At 43.3% G+C, this 24304-nt stretch overlaps 1 protein-coding gene and 1 pseudogene across 1 annotated transcript; both read right to left on the bottom strand.

Annotated features, from left to right (window-relative positions):
- Positions 1-16891: 16891 nt before the first annotated feature.
- Positions 16892-18497, bottom strand: LOC102123104 (atos homolog protein B-like; annotated as a pseudogene).
- Positions 18498-21753: 3256 nt separating this feature from the next.
- On the bottom strand, positions 21754-22635 carry ZNF80 (zinc finger protein 80). Its single transcript, XM_065539330.1, is given in 5 exon segments — positions 21754-21920; positions 21923-22013; positions 22015-22091; positions 22094-22550; positions 22552-22635. Coding segments are annotated over 5 exon segments (876 nt in total).
- Between the last annotated feature and the right edge of the window lie 1669 nt (positions 22636-24304).

Below are 24304 nucleotides of genomic sequence, written 5' to 3'. Positions count from 1 at the left end.
AGCAGCGGGGAGAAATGCCATACTGGGAAGTCACTGCTGGTATGGGACAAGTTACAAGATGCGTCTGGGGGAGGAAAATGTGTATCATCAAATCCTCAGGTCTGGCCAACTTGCTTTATTTCCTTCCTTCAGCCCCCAAAGGGTGGAGCACTGAAGCATAATCGCTTCAATAAGCTTTGTTATTTTATCATTATTATTTTTTAAACTGAATTCACCACCACAGGAGGTCACAGAGTCAATGGTCACAGCTGGCTTTTAAAAAAGGGTTGAGTCATTTTGTGATTGATAAAACAGACTCAGCCTGAGATGAGGGCAATCAGGTTTCCTGCTTGAAGGCATCAGTTGATCACTACAGGGGTCAGAAAGAAGTGTTTTTCTCATGCAAGTTCTGGCTTAATAGTCTAGGTGAATGCAAAAAAAAAAAAAAAAAAAAAAAAAAGAAAGTCTTTTGATTTGTTTGTTTTTGTTTCTAAGAGAGAGCAGAGCTGAAAAGCCCATCCTTACTTTAGTAGACCAACAGTGGTCTGATTCCATCTGGCTCTGCCTGCTCAGATGGCAGTTGTGATGACAGTGGTGCTACAGACACATTTACCAACTAAGCAGTGCAAGACAGTACTCTGCATGGGCCCAGACTGACCTGTGAACAAGCACAGGTGTGCTCAGATAAGGAAAATACCTTAGGGCAGGAGGTGGGGTGAGCACATGGTCGTTAAAATAGAATTTAGTGAGTTAAAAAACAACAACAACAAACCAACACAAGACTCGTAAGTACCCTATAGTATCTGCGGACGCAGTTACATGCCAAGTTAAGCCACATCTTCTCAGGATACAGGGATGTTTTGCAGCTCTCACATTAACACAGACATACAACATGGGCTTCTCAGCCTATCAGAGATGGGGCAAGATAGGGTTATAATAAACAGCTTTTGTTTTTTTTGGCTCTGCCTTTACTAGGGGAGACTTCCAACCTTACCGATTCTCAAATAGTTCTTGGAGTCCCTGGTGAGAAGGATGCCCCTCTTCCGCCATTCTGACTTAATGACACTGGAGCCACACTGCATGGGTTCAAATCCCAAACTCATTCCTCCTCTCAAAGTGTATTTAAGGGAGTGCCTACTGTGAAACTGACATTGTTCTAGATGCTGAGGAAAGAGCCATTCCAAGTTCTCCTGTAATTTTGGTTCTAGGGAAGATGTAGAAATGCAAATAAATAAACAAGTAAATGTATAATATTCCAGATAGAATATTAGAGAGATGCTGTGGAGGGAACAAAAGTCTACTTGAGATGTCTTCAAGAGAAAACAAGAAGAATGAGAGAGAGAGTAAGAACAACCATCTTAAGAAGTTTGCTGCAAGGGGGAAAGAAGTGGAGTAGTTTGACTTAGAAGTGGAATCCAAGGAAATTTGTTGTTGCTGTTGTTGTTTCTGGTTTTGATTGGAGAAATAGCATCACGTTATTCTGATGTTATTCTGATTCATGTTATTAATTATTCTCACATTATTCTAGTTATGATTCAGTAGAGAAGGAAAATAGATGATGCTAAAGCAACGTACTTGGGTGGCATGAGGGGTTGGGATCTGGTGCAAAGTGGAGGTGTTGGCTTTAGGTAGAAAATATACAGTTCATCCAGAGCAGCAGGAGTGAAGGTAAACACATGGATATAGTGTAAGAGATGTGAGGGTAGAAACTTACGTGAGTTCTTTTTCTAAATGCTCCGGTTTTCTCAGTGAAGTAGGAAGCAAAGTTATCAGCTGAGAGTATGAAGGAAAAGAATGTGTTGGAGATTTGAAGAGAGAGAGGAATATGTGAAATAGTCCTAGAAAAGTGAGTTGACTAGAGAAATACAGTAGGCTGCCAGGCTACACTAATGGCTCACTTGTGGTTTGTGATGATAACTTTAAAGTGAGACCAGTCAGCGTGGTTGTTGTCTTTGGGCATGTTTGGCTGCTTAGGTACAGGCATGGAGAAGTGGAGAACTGGCCAAGGGTTTTGTCAGCTGAGTGTGACAAAGGAAGAGAGGGTTGAGACAGTTGAAGGTGTGTGCCGTGAATAACACAACATGGTCCATGAAATCTAAACTAGGTGGGAAGAGAAGTAGGAAATGAAGGGAGTGAAGACAATAAAAAGGCTCCAGGAACAATGATTTGTAGGTCTCTGAGTGGTCCACGAGTTGTTGGAGTTGGCAGACTAGAGAAGGTGAGCTGGTAAGAGGAGGTGGAGGTCTGAGAGGGAGATGGTGAAACATGGTGCAGCTGCAGTAGTAGTTGTTGATGATGACTAGGCAGGGGCATGAACTTGGGATGCTAGTGAAGGGAGAGTAGAACCAGAATCACTGGGGGAGAGGAGGTGAGATAGTTGGGGGCCAGCACTCTGGGAGGAGCATCTCCCTGCAGGTCCGGTACATCTCTGGGAGCGGTTTCCTTGTGGTATTTTATGTGAGTAATGCCCTGCTGGAGCCCAGCTCCATGAAGTCTAAAAGGATGCTGAAAGCACAAAGCATTACAATATAAGTAGCTTTGGAAGGGGTTCAGCCAAACTGACATCTTCAAGCAATGGGTCAGAGGAAAGCGAGGTCAGGAGATGACTGCACTAAGGACCCAGGAGGGACAATGGCTTAAAAGTGGTGATGAACAGAAAGGAAGACACTCAACTTACCTCCCAACCTAGGGCTCCAAAGAAAAGAGGAGAAGACATTTGAATGGTTGCAGAGACTCCATTTGTTAATTATGTGACTCAGAAAATTATTTAACCTCTCTATGCCTCAGTTTTCCCAAATGTAAAATGGAGATAATAATTGTATCTCCCTCACAGCGTTGTTCTGAGGATTCAATGAGGCAATGTCTGAAATGCACTTATCACAGTACCTGGTGCAGAGTGAGGATGGATAGATTTGTAATTGAAGCAGTTGATTAGCTATCTAGGTCACCAGAGCCCCAGTATTTCTGAAGGGACAGAATGAGCTCTTGGCAGGTGCTGAGGAGCTTCTCAAGGAGGGTGAGCACAGATGCTGATTTAGCCATGAGAGGCGCAGTTCAGAGAGGAAGGTAAGGAAAACAGGCCCACAGCCAAGACAGAACAATTAAACATGTAGGGAGTTGAGAGGCTTGACAGAAGAAGTGGAAGTAAAACATGTTTCTAATCAGAGCTATGCGGAGGGTTGCCTGGAGGCTCTATTGGTAATTGATGTGCCTCTGACAATAATTAGAAACAATTTCTGGGGACTTACAGGATACAATCACCTAGTGATATTATTTACCACAGAGAGCAGTGTCTGAGGTGAAAATGGATGTTATTGTTTCCTGAGAGCACATTACAAAGTGACTTCATGGTGAATAGATTTTCCAAGATATTTGACATTCACTGACTTTCTATTTAGCTCCTCTTAGTCACAGAGGCCCTTACTGTAATGACAATACCTGGATTTATCTCTGTTAATGGCAGACGACATGTGAAAGAGAAATCCTCCCTGTGTGGGCCTCCACATCATGAATGCAACAGCTTTGCCTTCTCAAGCCTCTTAGATATCTGAGGGATTCTGAGAGTGTGGAAGGCCCAGGGCACAGCCTCACCCCAGTTCAAGAGATCCTCAACCACAAATGCCAAGGGACAGCACTAGCGCAAATGGTCTTGTCTTTTTCTAATGTGAGCTTTATTTTATGTCACTTGGGACTAAGTAACATAGTGTATATAAAATAGCACAGAGTCTGGCTCATAGTGAGCACTCAGAAAGTGTTGACTCATGAATTATTATTTTCTTGGGTACCTCTGATAAGACCTAGGGGGCCTCCCATATTTGGCATACTCCAAGCCCTGGGGATGGGATCAGGGTTGGGGGAGAATCAGTGGCATTTGGGCAATGGTGCTGGTGAGCTGTATTCCCTTGAGGAATCCCAAGGTTCAGTGGCTTGGGTTTTTCCTTGAGTTGGCTTCTCTTTTTGTATAAGCCTGGAGGCAAGATGCCAAATCGCAGCTCCCCTTCAAGGATATTACGTAGGGGTTTGAAGTCAAAGCTTTATAGATTGAACAGTATCTATTTGCCTTCCACTCTCTCTGCACTGGAAGTCAAATGGGAACAGAGATAGGGTCCAGGGAAGGAGGCAGGAGGGGGCATCTGTGATTGTAACCTAGCCTCCAAGCTAAGGGACGAAAGGAGTCCCAACAGCTTATCCCATGCTCTAGCCCAGCTTGCCAAGATGGGAAGCAATACTTACGACTTGTTGAAGTCTAAGCCCTACAGATGGTTTCCCAAAAGAGCGTTTTGGCATTTTGGGAGGAACGATTCTTTACTAGGTGGGACTGCCCCAGGCAGTGCAGGGTTATAGAACACCTATTGCCTCTGCCCATTACATGCTGATAGAGTCTCCCATCCACAGGCACTGCGATAACCAAAACTCTCTACACATTTCATAACTTGCCCAGGTTGAAAAGCTTAGTATGAGTGGCAACACACCTGGCATGTCCTTGGTGCAAATAGACCTCTCTGCAAATGTGACTGCACACGGGCTGGCTGACCAGCTACCTGGCCTCATCTGAGTCACTCCCTTGTCCCAGTCTGAGAATGGGGAAGGCTGGCAGAGCAGTCTCCCGAGACCGAACAAGTATTTAAAGATTGTAGATCCTGGCTGTCCCCTTCACGGAGATGCGACCCTCTGCGCAAGGGCTGTATTAGTCACACTACCTCAAGTCATGCATAAATGTCCCAGTTCATCACATACCACCTGCAGGGGGCATGTTTACTCTGAAGCTAATGAACCTTTAAGATTCGGAGCCTCTTTCAAGGCTCAAGTATGAAAGAAACTTGATAGAATTCCCAAATTTGAAACAATCCTAAAATTTTACATGACATTACCAATAACGTCTCATCTGAGAAATTTGGCCGTGGAATGATATTAATATTAGCTACTAAGTGTTACAAGTCTGCGTGTGTCAGACAGTATATACCAGGTGCTTTCAACCTTCCTGTGAGTTCATTTTTTTATTATCCCTATTTAATAATTGAGGAAATTGAAGAAGAGGTAGGTCAAATGCCTTGCCTAAGATCACACAGCCAACAGGGCTAAGCGTCAGGATTTGAACTTCAAACTTTCTGATTCCAAAGCCCCTCATGCCCTGCATTAGGTTACACTGCCTCTCAGGCAGGGGTAATCACTAATGCACAGAGATGCTGGTTCAAGGTGTGAAGAGTGGGGCTCCTGGGCTCATCTGACCACAGTGGGTGAAGGACAAGTGCAGGGTCCCTGAGGAGATGTGTGTTTGGCTGATAGGGCAGGGAATGTGCTAGCAGGCTAACGCGGAAATCCCTCTGGGAGGGATGGCAGTCAGACGCAGGTGGAAAGTTGAAGACTTTGACCAGGAAGAATCAAGTGGTCTGTTTTGAATCTCAGCTCAATCTGGAATGTTCTGTTCCTGAAAAAAGGAGTGACGCTCCCCTCTTCTTTGCTGACTACATAACACAGAGCCCTCAGATTTGCAAGTTAGAGAGCAGAGGTGCAGGGTCAGGCAAGCGAGCAGAAAAATCAGCAGCAAGTATTTCCCTGACGGACTGTGCTGGAGGGAGCAGCCATCTGAGGAGAGTTGTTGGTAAGGATTTGGCATTTGAAGTATTTTTGAACAAGTGCAGGTGCTGAGAATGTACATTTTCAAAAAAATAGTAAATAAAATAAAGTCACCTATACAAGAAGAGACAATGTGAACGAATGTGGGCAAGAACGGCACCCATCTGGCAGAGAGAAAAAGGATGTCACAGTAGGAGAACTCCAGAAGGGCCAGAAGGAGACACATTTTCTTATCCACAACATTTTCTTATCCACAATAAGCAAAAGTGTTTCTCCAGTTTCTCAGTGAGGAACGGTTCGAAATGTACATGAGAAACCCCTTTTATATCACTGATTCAATCTTGTGTGCAATAATGCTTAAATAAACTATGTGTAGTATTCATCACAATATAGATTTGTATTATCAACGACTCTCTCTTTTTTTGCCATCATAAAGAGTTTAAGATTCCCTGTGTAATTTGACAATCAGCAAAATGAAAATGCACATCTTACCAGTCACTTGTTGGAATGTATCTTACAGAACTACCAGCATGGGTATATAAAGATATAGGGACAAATCTATTTATTATGGCACTTGTTGAATAAATTATAGTTCGGCAGCAGTGGTTTACTACCAATCATTTCACAAGGTTTGAATAGATGTGTTATATTAAGTGAAAAAAGGAATGTGCAAAAATTCTTGTTGTACGGTGTGCAGTCTTATTAAGAAACACTGTACATGTGTGCATATGCCTGTAGGTAATCGTATAAACAGAGGAAAAGTCTGAGAGGACAGTGGATGCTTTTGAGAGCAGAAGTCAGAAATAAGAAAGGATTTTCACTCTTTAATTTATACCCTTCCCAAAAGGTAGAAGAGGTGGGATTGTGGGTGATTTTTACTTATTTATTTTTTGTGCCTTCTTCATGTTTTCCCAAATTTCCTATAGAGAACCTGTGTTCTCTAAATGAAGCTTGTATGATTAAACTTCATTTCTGCCTGGGAAGCTGTGCGGTATAGAGGCTAAGCCTATGGGTTCTGAAGTCAGAATACCTGGTTTCACATTCCAACTCTACATCTATGCAGGGGATGGTAATTGTGGATGGATGACTTTGCCTCTGTGTGCCATTGTTTCCTCATCTGGAACATAGAGGTACTAACAGTATTCCAGTCCACAAGACTGTTGGGAGTATTGCATGAGACCCTTTGTGTAAAGGGTGTGGTCAGGGCCATTATTAGTGGATGTGGAAAGATCAAGCTCAGGGGCACAGGTAGACAGGTTGATGTGAGCAAAGGGCTATGCTTTCCTTGTCTTCCTCTGAGATTGCAGAGAAAGAGCCCAACTGGAGGCAGAAACAAGCTGACGCAGAGGAGAGTAGAGGCCAGACTTTCTCAGGTTGCTTTTTTTCTCTCAATAGAGAGCAGGAGAGAGACCCACAGGGAGAAGGCCTGGAATGACCTTTTGTTTCGGTGACTGCCCACATTTCTCGTGGTCCAGCAGCCCTTTCCTCTCTTCTGCAGGCCTTACTCCTGCCCAATTCTCTGGGAATGGAGACTGAGTGTTGTGCAGAGGGCCCATCCTCACCCCTTTCCACTGAGAGGCAGGGACAAGGGATTCCACTTTTCCTTCCAAGTTTTGAAATCCTCTTAGCAAATCCTGTCCAGGCTGAACCCATCACAGTATTTAATCAGCTTCCTCCATTCTGAGGCTTGGACAAATGATTAGACACCAAGAGCTGGGTTCTGCCCACAGCGGAAACTGGTTTCTCAGAATTTACTGTTTGACTCTAAAGCCTCGGTTGCTAAAAATGACTCATGGCTCCATTTGTGATTCCTTTTCAGATAAATCACAGGCCAGACAATCCAGTATGTTTGAAAGCCACAGTGGCTGATTCAGGGTCTCAGCATGTTTAGGCCCTATGACTTGACTGGTTAATGTACCAGAAAAGGCCTGAAGTAGGTAAAAAGGGTCACCTGTTGGTCATATAAAGACAACTATACACTGAAAAACAACTGAGCATTATGGGAGCTTCATGTCTGAGAGCAGCCCTCCCTCATGTTAGCTTAGATGGCAGCTATGCCAATTTGCTCTTGAGATCAATCACCGCTCCAAGAATTCAGGTGCAGACACACATGCATTGTCATTGTCCAAGATGCTTCAGAGCATCCCACATATTTCTGTTCCCCTCACCTTTGCCCTCTGCTCCCCATGTTTGCTTCTCCAAGCCAGTGCCTGCTCTCCCATGGATGGTGCTTTTATATTGCTTTTCTGATTGACTAATTACAAAACATTCTGCATGACCCAATTCAACTGTAATATGCTCTGTAATGTCTTTCTGGAGCCTTCTATGCAGAATTGATTACCTTTACCTTGGTCCTTCCTAACACTGTTCATACTTATCTCTCTTATTTTCTTTTCCCATTTACTTATTATCTATACTCATTTCTCTTACTGTGGTTTGCTATATAGGTGACTAGTAGTCCTCAAACTTTTGTGGGCATACAAAAATTAAAAGCAGCAGAATCAATAAGAATCTGTTAAACACCTATGATGTGCAGGCCGAGGATTGAGAAAATAGTGGACTACTATTCCACCTAGGATTGGGAAAACAGTGGACTACAGTTCCACCTAGAAATGGAAAAATAGTGGGCTACTGTTCCACCTAGGATTGGGAAAATAGTGAGCTACTAACTAGACTGGGTCTCAGCATCTTATGTTATTGTGTCTCCTCCCCAAGATGAGACCTCTGATCTGGTATCTCTACCACAGAGGCTGGGAATCTTCATGAATTATTAATAATAACCCTGCATGATTCTGATTCAGCTGGTTACAGACACATTCTTTGGGTAACAGTGTAGTAGATTCACAGCTTGTATTAATATAATAAATATCATTTATAAAATGCTGTGGCATAAATTTGAATCCAAGTGCTTTGAGCCTAGTATATGAGAACCAGTCAGCTGGCTAGTGAGTTAAGCTAATTAATCACCTAGGATCCTCATTTCAATAATAGTTGTGGCTCTGTATCAATCTTTGAATAAATGGTGTGGCAATTCCTAAACCAGTATGTGGGGCAACTCAATGCAACAGTATATTAATAGGTGAGCCATAGAAAACGTTAAAACTAAATATGTTTTCTTAATGTAGCATTTATCAGAGCTTACAAAGAGCTATGCACATTGTGACTTTCCATGAGGAACCTATTATAGTCACTTCCTGTTCCATGAAGTGTGTGTGACGCATATAGGCTCTGAACCAAAAGGCCTGAGCTCAGACTGACTTTGGTATTTGTTAGCTACCTACTCAGACCAGGATTTCCCTTTCTGAGTTTCAGGTTTCTATTCCTCATTTCTTATTAATACTGGTTCTATCTAAGTCATAGGACTGCAATGAGAATAAGATGACTTAAATATATGTAATAAATGCTTTATAAATTGTAGAGTTCTGAGCAGACATTAGTTTTGCAATGCATGGGAAAATGTGCTAGGTGCCATAATTGCAGAATAAAGAAAGTACTACTGGGAAATAGAGGAGGGGGAAATAAATTAATTTTGACTATGATAATTAATTTATAGCTAGCAGTTGAATGAAATGCCAAAAGCAAACAAACATACACAGGTGTTCAGGATTGTTTTTCTGACACCATTTGCTATTCATTTGTGTGTTGCTAACTGTGAGCAGGAGCATGGGTGTAACTGGAGATCTGTGAATGTCAATCTTCGAGAGAAGGAACTGCCAAGGAGGACTTTGATATGGTCAAAGAATTTTATTTTGGATTTCAAATATCTCATTATAATTATACCTTAATATACAATATTGAGATATATTCAATTCTAAGCCCAAGAAAATCATAATATGGGGAAAGAGCTTCATAGAGTTATACAATAACTTTGTAGAATTTTAACATTCCCCAGAGGCAGCACGAGATTATGCAATTTTTTATGTGAGTTACCAATTCCAGAATAGTCTATTTGTTCAATTGGTAGTCTTCTGGCAATCCTCTTTCTCTCTGTAGTAGTGTTTTGTTGATTAGTTAGAGGAGTTAGAAAAAGTCTCTGAAATTTTGCAAGAAACACCACATTTATATCATACATTTATGTATTCATTAAAAAACTCTAGAACTATTTGTTGAGTACCTACTGCATGCAAAGCATAGTACTAAGCACTAGGAAGTCAATACTCCATAAAATAGACCCTGACCTGACCCTCATGTAGACATAGTCTAGTGGAAGCAAGCACATCATGATAATATAATGTGACAAGCTTTACATTGGAGTGTATACAGAGTGCAACAGAGCATATAGAGGGGTGACTATTTATATTTGAAGTGATTGGTAAAAGAAGCCTACAACTTTGGTTCATAGCCCTACAAGTAGGAATGAGGAGTTCCTTGGAAGTCCATTTGCTGACTCATGGACAAATAAGAAAGGAAGTGCAAAGCCAGTAAATAAGGAAAGCAAGAGGCAATTAGAGGCAACAACATAGGGACTGGTTCCTGGGTGAATTGACTCACTCTTCCTGGGAATGATCCTTTAACCTGGTGTTGCTAAAAGCTGGACATCAGTTTGCTGACTTGTGATATCTTAAAGGTGCTGCCAAGGGTCTAATTGTCACAGATGAGAAATGACCTGGCCCTGGGGCAAGATCTCCAAAAAGACTGAGCAAGTCTATGTCTAGTGTCCCAAAGGCCTACAGGTCACTCTTTGGGGCTTGTACTGATGGATTCAACTTCATACAACAGAAATCACTCTAGCTAATTTAAGCAGAACAGGATTTATTAGCAAACATTAAGTGGCTACAAAATTATTTGGGGGGTTGGAAGAGCTGGCTCTAGGATGAGCATCCAGGAACTGCCAACCTTCAGAGATATACAGCCTCATCCATAATCAGAAAAGTTACATTTCTGCTGCAGGAGATCACTGAATTAGAAGGTGCTGACTGCAGAACATGCTGCTTCTGCCTCAGTTCATGCCAGATATGGGCTCTGTGTTCCCTTTCTATTCATTCAGTTTTGAATTCAAATCTCCTTTGAGCATACTGGAGAGTCTTTCTGGAATCCTAGCTGCAAGGGAGTCTGGGAAACATAGTTTTGGGCTTCCTGGCCTCTTCAGCACAGGAAAACATGAGAATGAGGTTATAATAAATTTGAAGCAAGTCGATCATAGTATCTGCCACAGGACCATATCCTTTTTAGATTCTAACCGGATTTGAAGCCCAAAAAACATACTTAACTGCCACTCTTTTAGTTAATATGATGAGAGGCTTGGGGATGGAATATTGGATACTGCTGGCCCTCTGAGGGTTGGTGACTTAGGGGAACTTGGTATTTATTCAAAGGTTGTGGGAGCTGGAGAAGGACAGCCATGGTGTGCATGAGGATGTGATGGGAAGGGTCAGGCAGAGAGTATGAGGAGTACAGTGGGAGATGTGAGAAGTGTAATGGGCATACAGAGTTCAGACAAGCAGCTGAGTTTCAGTGTCCAGAGAAAGTAATTGACCTTTCAAGAGCAGGAACTCAGGAATGGCCACCTGGTTGTTCCAATTAATTCTGCTAGAAGTCATGATGTTGGCCTGCTGCTGCATTAATCAGGAGGACACATGCACATCACCCACTGTCTTCCTGGCTTCCTGGTCACTTGTTGATTTTAACTGAGACACAGATCACTCCATTTGATTATCTCATTGAACAGCTTTCCTTCTGAGTAGGCTTGGCTTTTGTCTTCCCTGATAGGATTGGGTCATGAGGCCCACCTGCAGGCCCAGGTTGGACCTATATCCAGAGCCAATCATGGCGGAGGCCAAAAGTGAAAGAATTCCAGCCTCATCATTCAGGAGGATATAATATTAAAACTAGGTGCCCACAGACCTGATATGTGGACTACCAGAAATTCATTCCTTTATTCGTTCACTTAACCACATCTACTGAGCCCCTCTCATGCAGCAGGCACATGGGTGCTCTGTGTAGGCAAGGTCATGGTAAGCAGCCTGGAAGACAGGAAAGACTCCCTTAGGTGGAGAAGCGATGGCAGAGCTGGTCAGGCAGAGACAACAGGAAGCACACAAGCCCTGGGGCTGAAGTAGAAGTAACAAAGGGCAGAAGCCATGTGGCCGGAAACAAGGGGCAGAGGCCATGTGGCTGGAGGCTTGAGGCAGGGCCTGGACAGGAAAGGCCTTGTTGGCCCTGTTAAGGACTTTCGCTTTTCTCCTGAATGTAAAAGAAAGCAATAGAAAAAGGTGTTAGGCAGGAGGATGGCCATAATGAGGGCTGTGTTTAAAAACGGCTCTGGTGATTTTTAAAACATCCTATGCTTGCTTGCTTGCTTGAAGTATTGATAGGATGGGGTGGCAGGTGTGGGGGGCAGTGGAGGTGGGTGAAAGTGGGTGGAGGCAGATCAGTTAGGAAGCCTTTGCAGTAGTAGTGAAGGTAAGAAATGATATTATATCAGACAGGGGTGATGGTGGTAAAGAGGCAGGACTGAGGTATAGAGAGGAGGAAGAAGACAATTGAAGGAGGAAGAGCAGTGTTGTTCTTTTCACTCTAGTCACTTCAAACTCTACTTTTGCTTTTAGACTTGGTTTTCTTTTTTCATATTTATCTTTTCAACTTATATCCCAGTATAAGAAAATCAAAAGGAATGAGATTTATTTAAGAAAATTCACATCACAATATGAATATGCTTACATACAACCCATGCCAAAGACTTGGAAGTGCTATAAAATCTGTATTTTATATAGTGCCATAGTTAAGAGCATGGATTTTGCAGAGAATCAGCTTTGTGACCTTGGACAAACTATTTCACCTTTCTATGCCACAGATTCACCATCTAGAAAATGGGGATGAAAATAGTAACTACCTTGGGTTTCACTAAGAATGAAGTGAGATAATACATATAAAACAGGCATAGAGCCTGGCACAATGAAAATGCTCAGAGAATGTTAATTAGTCTTGTTATTCATAGCTCGTAGCTGACCATCCTCTATACAGTTGACTGATGCTCCCGAAGGTCTTCAGAGCCACCAGTGAGCACCGTACAAGCAGTTACAGCATGACAGACTTGTGCACAGATTGCAAGGACCCTGAAAAGATGGTTCTGCATATTGAATTTAATTCTGCCTGTTTTCTCCCAAAGCCAGGTTCTGCCTCTGGGACTGTGCAGAACTTGTTGGAGAAGCATTGCATGGCGGGGGAAATTGGGAGGTGGGGAGAAGAGGGTTGAAGAGGGTGAAGATTGTGAAGTGGAACACAGGGTTCCCACTCCTGTTGGGTAATTTTGATAGCAGTTTTATTGTGACTCATTTTGTTCTAGGGCTCTGATTTATTTTCTTATTCCTCATTCATCTATGGAACATTTAAATGTGCCAAGCACTGTAATAGGTACTGAGAACTCAGCTACGAACAAAGTTCCAGCTTCCATGGAGTTTAAATTTTGGTGAGGTTATCTCTCTTGCCAGCAAAATTTATTCTCCCAGAGTTCTTAGCTGGCCAAAGTTTGTTCCTCCATGGTAGGAAAGACAGGAACCAGTTGGGCACATTGCCTGTTCTAGAGTCATATCGAAAAGAAAGCCCTACTATAAATGGTTTGGAGCTTATTCCTTTTGGGGGAAATTTAGTTTGTATTCTATCAGGGAGGGGACTAATAGAGAAGTTATTAACCCCAATGAACTTTCCTATTAGTCCTCAAAATATCCATATGGGTAATGTATTGCTATCCCAGATGAAGAAACTGAGGGTAAGAGGTTGGATGAATTTCCCAAATAGAGGTGAGATTCAGGATTTCAACTTTACCTCCCATGCTTGCTTTCTTTCTTTTGTAAATTGGAAGTTATTTGTTCAATTGCAAGCAAGTAAATGTAATGGCATTAGCTCATCTGGCCGTTGGCTTGATGGTGGTGGTTGGAATCTCTAGTTAATAGAGCCTATAGTGAGTATACGATCAGATAGACTGACCTTCATGGCATGTGACATAGCTCAGTGGTTCCCAAATGCCAGTTCCTGGACCAATGATAGTCTATGACAAAGTTGTCACCAATCTTAGCATTTGGAATAAAGTAAATTTAAATTAAAGGCTACTTCTCTTATGTCTTCTCAACATTCCATTATGGAGTGATGGTAAAAGTAGGAGGGTTTTTTTTTTTTTTTTTTGCTTTTTTTCGCTTTTTTTTGGGTTATTGTTATTTTATGAAATAAAAAGTTGGCAAACCTCTCTGTCAATCCTTTCCTGTTAAAGTTTCACATTTGGTTTAATTCAAAAGGCTAGGGAAACTTGATATAGCTAACTAAATGAAAAATAGAAGTTCTGTTTCTGGCAATATGAATACTAGATATTAAAAAAATCCTTCTGGTGCAAAGCACCTAAAAAAGAAAGTGAAGTTGGAAAAAATTATATATTTTAAAAAATGCATAGTTTTATTGGCAAGAAAGGAAAATTTTTAGAGGCCAAAAATGACAAGAAAGCACAAATACAGAGAAAGCCATATTGGGGACAGAGTAGACAAATCTCAGGTTCTAAGCAAAGTGGAAATAGGATTAAAGATTCGAAGAAAGCTGGCTCTCCTAAAAGGCGACATCTTCTGTGAAAAAAGGAAATAGAGACTAAAGTGCCCCTCAAGAGGAGTCCAGCAAATACAATTGCCCTTGGAATGCTGGGAAGGATAAATTTCTCCTGAAAGATTCATAACAGTGAGTCACTCCCACTGGATTTAAGTCTAGAATCCCCATTGCTTATATGAGCTGAGAAATCCTAAGCTGATAATTCAAAATATTCTGGGTTACATTGTGTCTCCAGGTGCCCGGTAAGGGCAAACACAAATTCTTCTGAAGGCATGCACCTTGATTCCAAGTCTCAAAAAAATTCCTAAGATATAATTTCAGTTAACATTTGCTCAAAAATAAAAATCACAAAACAAAGGAGGAAACAAGATGTCATGGGGTGGGGGGATCAAAAGAAACATCAAGAATCAGGCCTGTAGAAACTTCAGGTATTAGTGATGTTGAGTATAAAATATAAAAGAGGTATTGAAAGTATAAGAAACTATCAAGCAGATTTTTTAAAAAGAACCAATTAGAACCTGTAGAAATAAAAAATACAACCACTGGCATTAAAAAATTTCAGTTACACAGGTGAAAAGAGAGCTAATGAACTAGAAGGTAGATATGAAGTAATTACTCTGAATGCATAGAGGAACAAAGAGATTGAAAACATGGAAGGTAAGAGAAAGGGAAGATAAAGTGAGAGGGTATAATACACATCTATAGAGAGTAATAACAGAGATAATGGGAGAGACTCATATTCAAAATTATCATGTATGAAAAGTTTTCAGAATTGGAGAAATAAAGAAATCTTGAGATTCAGAAATCCTTATGAACACCAAGCAGGATAAATTAGAAAATCACACTTAGACACATCATATTGAAATTATAGAATATGAAAGATAAATAGACTGTAAAAGAAGCTAGAGAAAAGAAAAATTACCTATAAAGAAATAACAATAAACTGATAGCTTACTTCTCAACATCATTAATGAAAATTAAAGGAGAGATATACATTCAAAATCCTTCACTGGAAAATATTTAGCAAGCCAAATGTCATAGCTAAAGAATTACATGCCCCAAATGCCTATGTTTTATTAGCTTTAGGAAAACACCTTTTCACCTGCAACTGGAATGAATTGCCCCACAAACTTGGAATTTAAATATGGACATTTCCCCTATTTTTCCAGTTAACTACATAAGAGCTCTCCTATGCCTCCTTATTCTGAAGCTCAGCATCTTCTTATGAGAGTTCCCATGCCCTTTAATTGAATTGTCCAAGAACACTGAACACTTGCTCCAAAGCAGGTTGGTCTCCTTCCAATGTGAGATGTAGAGGGAGATGAAATTTAGTCAGTTTATACCACGCAGTGCAGTTACTTTTTCACTGCCATGTGTATTGCAGTTGCATTCTGCCTTGAAAAATTCCATGGATATTTGTTTACTACAAGGGCACTCTAACAAATCCAGATCATTGCATAATCACAGTGAGATCCCACTGGGGGTCTCTTAATTCATAACTTTCTTGAGTGACAATTATAACCTCCTAGGAAGCCGTGGGTCACATCAACTACCTCCACTACCCTCAGATGCAGAAGTACTGTCCCAATGTCTGAGTAGAGGCAGGTTTTCTTTTTTTTTCTTTGATCCCCCCACCCCATGACATCTTGTTTCCTCCTTTGTTTTGTGATTTTTATTTTTGAGCAAATGTTAACTGAAAAATGTTAACTGAAAACTTTCTCAAGTTTCCAAACAATAATTTAATCTTTCTTTTAAAATCTTTTTTTTTTTTTTCTAAAAAAAAGTACCAGGTAAAATATTTTCCTGTTTTGTTTTTTCGAGTTTCAACAAATGCTTGTTCCCCTCAGGCCAGCCCCAGGAGTCAGGACTGAGGCTGGGTCAGAGTCTGGAGTGGGGAATGGGACAGTTGGAAACCACATGACTGAGTTTGAGAGTTGCCACTTACCCCGGATGAGGTAGGTGGATCAGAGTCTGGCCAGGTGAGAGGAGGCACCCCAGTGCTTGGACTTGACTCTGCTCCCTGGACACCTTCCTCAGTCACACCCCAAAGCAAGGAGACACAGGTAGGAGGAAAGGGACAACTGGAGTCTGGAACCATAGGTGAGGGGTGGTTAACCTGTGTGTGTGTGCATACATGCACTCTCTCTCTCTCACACACACACCACACAAAGACAAGCTTGTGCACACATGCATATGTATAATTTGACTTTCAGAGCTAGGTCAGAGTGTAGGGGAAGTGAAGGGACTAGGGGAAGGACAGGGCAAGCTGAGGCTTTGGCTACTGACTCAGTCCCTCTGGAATAAGCCCTCTTCCCTCAGCTGAGGGAGAGCAGTTCTCCTACTCCCCCCACATAAGCCTCTTCCACTCCTGAGGTTGGAGCAATATCTGAGAGTGGGAAAGGAGGGGGGTGATGCCAATGATCAGGTGTGGGAGGTACTAAGTCAATCCAATTTGAATACATTATAAATTAAAAATAAATAAAATAATAAGTGGTCCTTTTTCAGGACAGGGAGGCCACGCTGGCATGACTTGCCTGGGACCTTGCGATAACCTCAGGGTGGCTCCAGTTCCTCCCTACGACCTAACCTGGCCTGGGAGACCCAAGGGAGGGGACAGGCACATGGAGGACCCGAGGTAGGGCAGGGTGTAGTAAGGATCAGAAGCTTCAAACACCCAAATAATCAATCTGGACATGAGCATGGTGAGGGCTTTAACTCGAGCCTGAAGGGTCTCTTGCCATCTCTCCATCTATGGGATGGGCAAGATGGGCAGAGTTGAACCCACATTGGTTCAGAGTGCTGGCAATCAGGGCAAAGGTGAATAACGTGAGTTAAGAGGAGCCTCAGTCACAGCCTGAAGTTCGTAGGGGAGCCCTGCGTCCAGCTCCAGGCGCCCGCAGGAAAAAAGCAGGCAGAGATCTCCATTCTGGCTTAAGAGGCCTGAGCGGGAGCTACAGAACCGAAGGTGCAGCAAGTAGCAGAGGAGGCAGTAGGTGGGGTTAGCATTTTTCTGCTCATCCACAGGCACCAAAAAGAGGCAATGGCACAGGAAGGGCATGTGGCAGCAGGCACGTCCAAGAAGTCAAAGGTCACCGAACATCTTCACCATAGTCTGGTTGGGGTTAAATGTTACTTGCATAGTGCCCACTTTGGGCACGCTGTAACTCTTCCTCCCTGGGGAGTTCAGATCCATGAAGCCCAGGAAGGGGGTGGGGACATTTTGCTCAGAAACCTCAAAGAACGTGACAGTGACAGGCAGTGTGACATGGTGGTGGCAGTAGGACCCACTAGCTCCAGTCTCTGCTTTGAAGCCCTCAATGTGGCCAGATGGTGCAAAGCGTCCTTGCAGCAGTGATTCCTCAAAGTTGACCAGCAGGGTACAGCTGACAACAGGGGTGGGAACAGGGGAGGCACGAGGGGGGCTCAGCAGGCCTGGCCCCTTCCAGCGGCTTCAAAGTGGGCTCAGCTTCGGGTGATGGGCACTTCTCAGCCTCCGCCCCATGGGACTGCAGTCTGTTGGGTCCAAAACAGGCTCGTTGGGCCCAGGCAGCAGGTGGCTCCAGAAGAGTATGGTTTGGGCATCAGAACTGTTGGCAGCAGTGGGGTGGCCCAGGGTTCCCTGGCCCCTCCAAAGGGCGGGCCCCTCTTCCTTGAAACTGACATTTGGGGCTTCTCCAGCAGGAAGCAGCCTTTGCTTGGTGGGGCAGGGGCCTGGAGGTCCAGGACTGGGGGTGTGTGTTTGGGACTGTGCCCACTGTCAATGCCAGGGACTCCCTAGGCCAGAGGCTCCCCCCATTGCCCACCCCAGCCACTGGGCTCTTACCCCTTATTTGTGCAAGACTGCAAATCAGTGTCGAGCGTGTGCAGCTGGCCCAGAGGGCTGGCCCTGGGGACTCCCCCGGGGACCCCTGTCCCCCTGGATCTGGGGAGGCTGTCTCTGGTGTGCAAAGCATTTCAGGAAGCATAGGATTGGGGCCAGGGGGGACTCCAGTCCCCTGAAGTCCAATAACAGGTAGCACTACTTCCCTGTTCCACAACACAGAGGTCACAGTGGGAGAAATGGTGGCTGGCCACACCTGCTCCCAGCCCCAGTGCCCCTGGGCCCAAGAGCCCCACAGGAGATGGTTCTTCAAGGGGTAATCCCTCTCTGGCCCCCAGCCCAGGGCCTCTCTCCAGTACCTGGGGACCCTCAGTGGGAGAGGCTGGTCGCTTCTGGGCCCTATGAGGCTCAGAGGCACCAGCTGGAGGGATACCTGGTAGACCCTGGGGGATGTTGCTGCTCCCCGTCCTCCACTTACTGGGCTGTAGCCCATGAACAGGCCACCCCGGAGGGCTCCCTGCCTGACTGGAGGCTGCGAAGGGCCAGCCTCTGGCTGTGAGGATGGAGACAGCTCTGCCTACATGTAGCACATGAAGCCCCCCTTGGGTCAGGGGAGTCACCCCCACATGGCCTTTATGCTTGGCCTGTGCTGGGGGATCTGGGGACATCCGGATGAAGAGGGCTCAAGTCTAGCCATGCATCCCCTCTTCCCAACTGATGCCTTGTTCCTCCCCCTAGCTTGCAGTCTGATACATGCCCACTGCACTGGCAAGGTGACTGCCACCATTCCATGCAGCTCCTGGGCTCAGCAGGGCCCTGTAGTTCTGTGGGTCCCATTGCACTTGAGGAGGTGGTAGTAGAGGCAGAGTTTTCAAACCACAGCAAACAACAAAGGTCTTGCATTCACCTCTCCCAGGGCAGTGAAGCCTGCTCAGTCTAGACTCACACTAGAGACTACTCAATGACTCTCACAGAAAAGAGATCTTCCCAAGGAGACATTTTCTCCTCCTAAGCCAATAAGGTCATCTCACTCACAGTCCACTTCCAGGAACTGACCCCAGATGGACAGAATCTACTTATATCATGACACAGCTGCCAACTTCTCTTGCTAAAGAAGAGAATAACGCTCACAAAATTGCCCCAGATGGTGGTGCAACTGTTTTGGGCCAAGTACTACAACTGAAAAGCATGAACAGGGTTTTACCAGTAGGTTACAGGTTAGTTCATATGAAAATTGCATTCCCTGTTTATTTCTAATAGGGAAAATATTTCTGATGGTATATGATTCCTAAATGAAATGATGCTAACAAATGTTCACAAATTTTGTGAGGGAGAACACAGCAAATTGTAAGATATGATCTGCAGATATCAAACTCATTTTCTTTACTGGAAAACAAGTCTGACTGCCTGGCACGATTATGTTGGGAAAAAATGCAGCTATAGTTCTCTTCATTTGGAATACGAACGTATATCACAAAGCTAACCAGATCACATTCATTCAGTAGCAAACACAAATCAGCTGTGGCTAGCCAACGTGTGTGCAAAATACATTGACATCAACATCAGTATGGTGCTTTCTTGTGATCAAATCCAGGGAAATAGAAACTAGCCATCTAAAACCTAACCACATGCAAAAGAGCATTTATGTTACCAGCAATTTAAAGGAAATGAATGTTCACTGAGGAGTAGCCTATGCTGAACTCTCATTTTTACATGTATTCAACTACATATATGCTGGCTCATCATTGTAAAACTATTAACGGCTGGGTGCAGTGACTCACGCCTGTAATCCCAGCACTTTGGGAGGCCAAGGCGGGCGGATCACGAGGTCAGGAGATTGAGACCATCTGGCTAACATGGTGAAACCCCGTCTCTACTAAAACTACAAAAAATTTAGCTGGGCACGGTGGCACCTGCCTGTCGTCCCAGCTACTTGCGAGGCAGAGGTAAGAGAATCACTTGAACTCAGAGGCAGAGGTTGCAGTGAGCCAAGATGCACTACTGCACTCCAGCCTGGGTGACAGAGTGAGACTCCATCTCAAAAAAAAAAAAAAAAAAACCAAAAAACAAAACTATATTATGATTTATTAAATGTGATTAGGTATCTATGGATCCTTGGTCTGTTATTTTTTAAACGCATAATAAGACCAGGACTTAAAAAAAAAAAAAAAACACCCTGTAAAATGTACGTTTTTTAAGAAATAATAGAAGTCACTTTCATTCCAAAAAAATGCTATCTTTATAGAAATACTGTAAACATTTGTTGCAAAAACAATAAATGTTTTTTATTTTTCAAATGTAAACAATACTTAAGTATAAAAGTAAAAACTGAACATTGCATATAACCCCGGTCCATCCCATTTCCTGCAGAAAACCACTATTAACAGTTTTAGGCTTATACTTCTAGATGTAGTTTTGTTTCCTGAAAGTTTCTCTTTTACTAAATACTGTATCTTAGAGATGTTTTGATATCAGTACAGACAGAGATACCTTATTGCTTCATAGTATTTCATAGAACAGATGTACCATAACTTACTTCCTACTGATAAACATTTAGATTGTTCTCAACGTTTCACACATAAAAACAAAACTGCAGCGATTAGTCTTCGCACGCACATCTCTGCATAATATAAGAATATTTCTGAAGATTTCTAGAATTGAATTAACATGTTGAAGGAGCTACATATTTTATATTTTAATACATTGTATTCATCAAAACATTTTTTTCTGGGTTTCTCATTAGATTAGATAAGCTATGTTTTGTTTTGTTTGTCTTAGCTCTTGTTTAACCTCTAGAAAACTAGTGACATGCTCTTGGAGAAGCCCTTCTTACAGAAGGCCAAAGAAGCTGAGAAAGCACAGAGGAAATAATCAAGGCTCACCTGGGAAAGCAACACAGCTTCACCATCATTCTCTTGTCCCTGAGAAAATAAATCAAAACAAACAAGTATATCGAGTGCTGGGTGTGCAAAACCACATGAAGAATTTTTTTTTTAACTTAAAATCTTAAATAGTCTTAAATGATGCAGCAAAATATGCCAATTCAATGTGGATACTTATCTCCTTAGATATGAAATGATTTTATATGGCAGTATTTTTATATTCTACGTTCTTACAAGTTTCACATATTCCATTACTTAAGCATTCATATTTCTCACAAAGACTTACGTTCCTCAGGAGTACAATGTTTTAGAACAAAGAATGCATTCAATAAATCTTTACAGAGTCAGTCTTTACAGAGGACAATTCTCCTGTAGACAGGAGTGAATACATATAAAGGACAAATAATGAGGCAAGGCCCTTGCACCTTTCAGGCATCTGCAAAATGAAGAACTGAATTCAAATTTTGATAGGCATGGCTTTCAGAGAAGTCTGACAGAAGCTGTGCATGAATTTCTTTTTTTCTCTTTTACAGTTCCCTTCTTACTTAAAAGAAAAAAAATTCCTGAGGTGGCTTAGGGATACAAACTATGGAGAGAGATGTGGGTGGTTCTTTCAAGTGCACAAAAAACCAATAGTCTCCCTCCTGGAAAAATTCTCTGATGCTGAGGAAGATATTTCCTGTGGCCAAAAGATTTTCTTCACTAGTTTTTGTCACAATGTCTTTTCCCTGTTTAAGTTCTCTGACGTTGACTGATGTGGGCCCACTTGCAAAAGTCCTTCCCACATATCTTATAGAGTTTATCTCTGGAATGAATTCTTCAATGCCAAGTGAGGAAGAGCTGCAGGTCACAGCTTTCCTACTGTCACTGAATTCAGAGTGCTTCTCTTCAGTGTGGCTCCTTATGTATCAAAGAAAAAGAAAGAAAGAAAGAAAGAAAACCCACAAATTCCCACATCATTTGCACTCAACGGCTTTTTTCTCCCGAGTGGATCTTACTAAGTCGGGCAAAAGCAGAGTGGTAGCCAAAGGCCTTTGTACGTTCAAGGTACTCATAAGGTTTCTCTCCATTGTGGCTCCTTGTGTGTAGAGTGAGGGAATAGCCATAGTAAAAACCTTTCCCACATTCTTTACCTCATAGGGCTTTCCTGCAGGGCGGGCCATACTATGTCGGAAGAAAACAGAGTGGTAGGTGAAGGTCTTCCCGCACTCACTGCACTTTGCAGGGCTTCTCTCCGGTGTGAATCTTCATGTGCCGGGTTAAGGAAGAGTTGCAGTAAAAGGTTTCCCCACATTCTTTGCACCGAAGAGTTTTTCTCCTGTGTGGGTCATACGATGCTGGATGAAGACAGAGTGATAGCTGAAGGTCTTTCCACACTCGCTGCACTCATAGGGCATCTCTCCAGCGTGAATCCGGTGGTGGCACAGGAGGTGCGACCTGCAGTTGAAGACCTTCCCGCACTCCACGCACTTACAGGGCTTCTCCCCCGTGTGAATCCTCGTGTGTCGAAAGAAGTCGATCTATTCACGAAAGGCTTTTCCACACTCCTGGCATTCATAAGGCTTCACCCCAGCATGAATCTGATGATGTCGAACAAGGAGGCTGTTCTTGTTAAACACTTTCCCACATTCCTTGCATTTGTAGGTCTTCCCCTCACGAACCAAAGTGTCTTTACTTGTTCCCTGGGAGTCACATTCACGGGGATTGTCTCCTGTGGAGACCGGCTCCTGTAAAACCCATGAGTGCAGACCATCACCTGTCCCCCAGACCATCGCGTTTAGGACTCACCTTCCTCCAGAAAGTCTCCGTGTGGGAGACGGTAGCCAGACTCAAGTGCCCCTTCTGCATTTCCAACCACTCTTTCCCACACTCACCTCAACCTGGAGGAACTTCTGGCTCCCTGAGTTAGTCTTTCCAGGGACAAGGCTGGCTGGCCTTGGTTTTTACTTTGTCACCTGGACAGCAGTTTTGGCAAAGGTGTCTTCTGCTCTTTTATCGCTGCTTCAGCTGGTAGGTCAACTCCGGTTTGCACGCCCCAGTGACGAGGGGTCTGCAGGTCTCTGGTGTCACCTCCTAGTACAGGGTCCTCTGGGGCGGGTCCAGCTGCTCCCACTTCTTACAGGTTAAGATCATAGACATGTCCTGCATCACTGCCTCAGATGTTTTGTCTTGCAAGGTAGCAAGACAAAAGGTTCACGTGACACCCGTATCCGCATGCGCAGAGAGTACTTCCGACTGCAGATACCAGAGAGCTGCGTGCGGCCTCCGCCAGCCGAACTACAAGTCTCAGCGGTTTCAGTTTCATTTTTTAATTCCTGGGAATTTAGCCCTCAATTCTTCTAAATTGAAGTTGATGCCGGTTGTGTCAGGGAGGACCTGCGACCTTGCGCACAAACATGCGCATGAGAACATGCATGTAAGGAACTTGTTCATGCAGGGTGTGGAGAGAGCGTGTCCTACTTACACTTAGTTTTACCCGCTGACCCCATGATAAACTGTACCGAGGGGCTGGGCATTAAAGTCAATCCAGTCGAAACAGTGTGGAGAAGACATGGAAATTCAGGGTCTCTTTTATGTTGTGGAGGGTTCTGTAATTAGTAAAATCACTTTGGAAAAGTTTGGTCCTATCTCCTAAAGGTCTTTCCAAAACAAAGCTTTCCAAGATGTACCAGGAAATGTGTTCCAGAATGCTCACATTAGCGAACACCTGGAGAGAGTTCAGGAAAGAGGATGGCCACTACACAGAATACAACACTGTTCAGCCGCCTGGGACTGCTGCCGTCCAGTACTGCTCCCCGGGGAGCCAGGGAAGCATCACAGTTTATGTTGCAGAATCCTCAGAAATGAAGGGCACAGCAGTACTAAATCGCTCTGGAGCTGGTAAGGAGTGGAAGCCATCATGTGGAGATTGGTGGCAGTGACTTGAGCTTTGAGCAAGACCCTGATTCACGCCCTCCCCTTCCCAAAATGCAGCTGGTTTTTAAAGTGAAGAGAGGATCGTGGAACCAGGGAATGAGAGGCAAATTGGAAGGTTCTGGCCAGTACTGAAGAAGAGAACTGATGGTCACTGACATCTGGACCCCTCACTCCACCCCTCTTTGCTCTTCCTAGCAGCTGTTTGGAATGTTCCTCTCTCAGAATCTAATCAGCTCAAGAGGAGAGACCCAAAGACACTGATATTGCAGTTCTCCCAGTGAGGTGGCTTGACGGGTTGACTTTTAGCGAATACTTATACTTTGTTTTATTTTTCTTTCTTCTGTGCTGGCCAGAAACTCTATGTACTATATTGAAAAGAAGAGGTGCTATCAAATGCCATTTTCATTTTGCTGATTAAAAAAAATTCTAATGTTTCATAACTAAGAATGTGTGTAGTGTGAAATTTTGCTGGTATCACCAACTTGATTACTTTTATAAGATGTAAATATTGGGGCCAGAGAAATAAAAGAGCAAGCAGATATGCTAACTGGAAAATCCAACAGAGTTTTCTCACCCAAAGTATTTGGAACAAGTCAGTACA

This window comes from Macaca fascicularis, chromosome 2 (genome assembly GCF_037993035.2).
Source record: "Macaca fascicularis isolate 582-1 chromosome 2, T2T-MFA8v1.1".
NCBI classification, from domain to species: Eukaryota; Metazoa; Chordata; class Mammalia; order Primates; family Cercopithecidae; genus Macaca; species Macaca fascicularis.
This window is presented reverse-complemented; position numbering and strand designations above follow the sequence as displayed.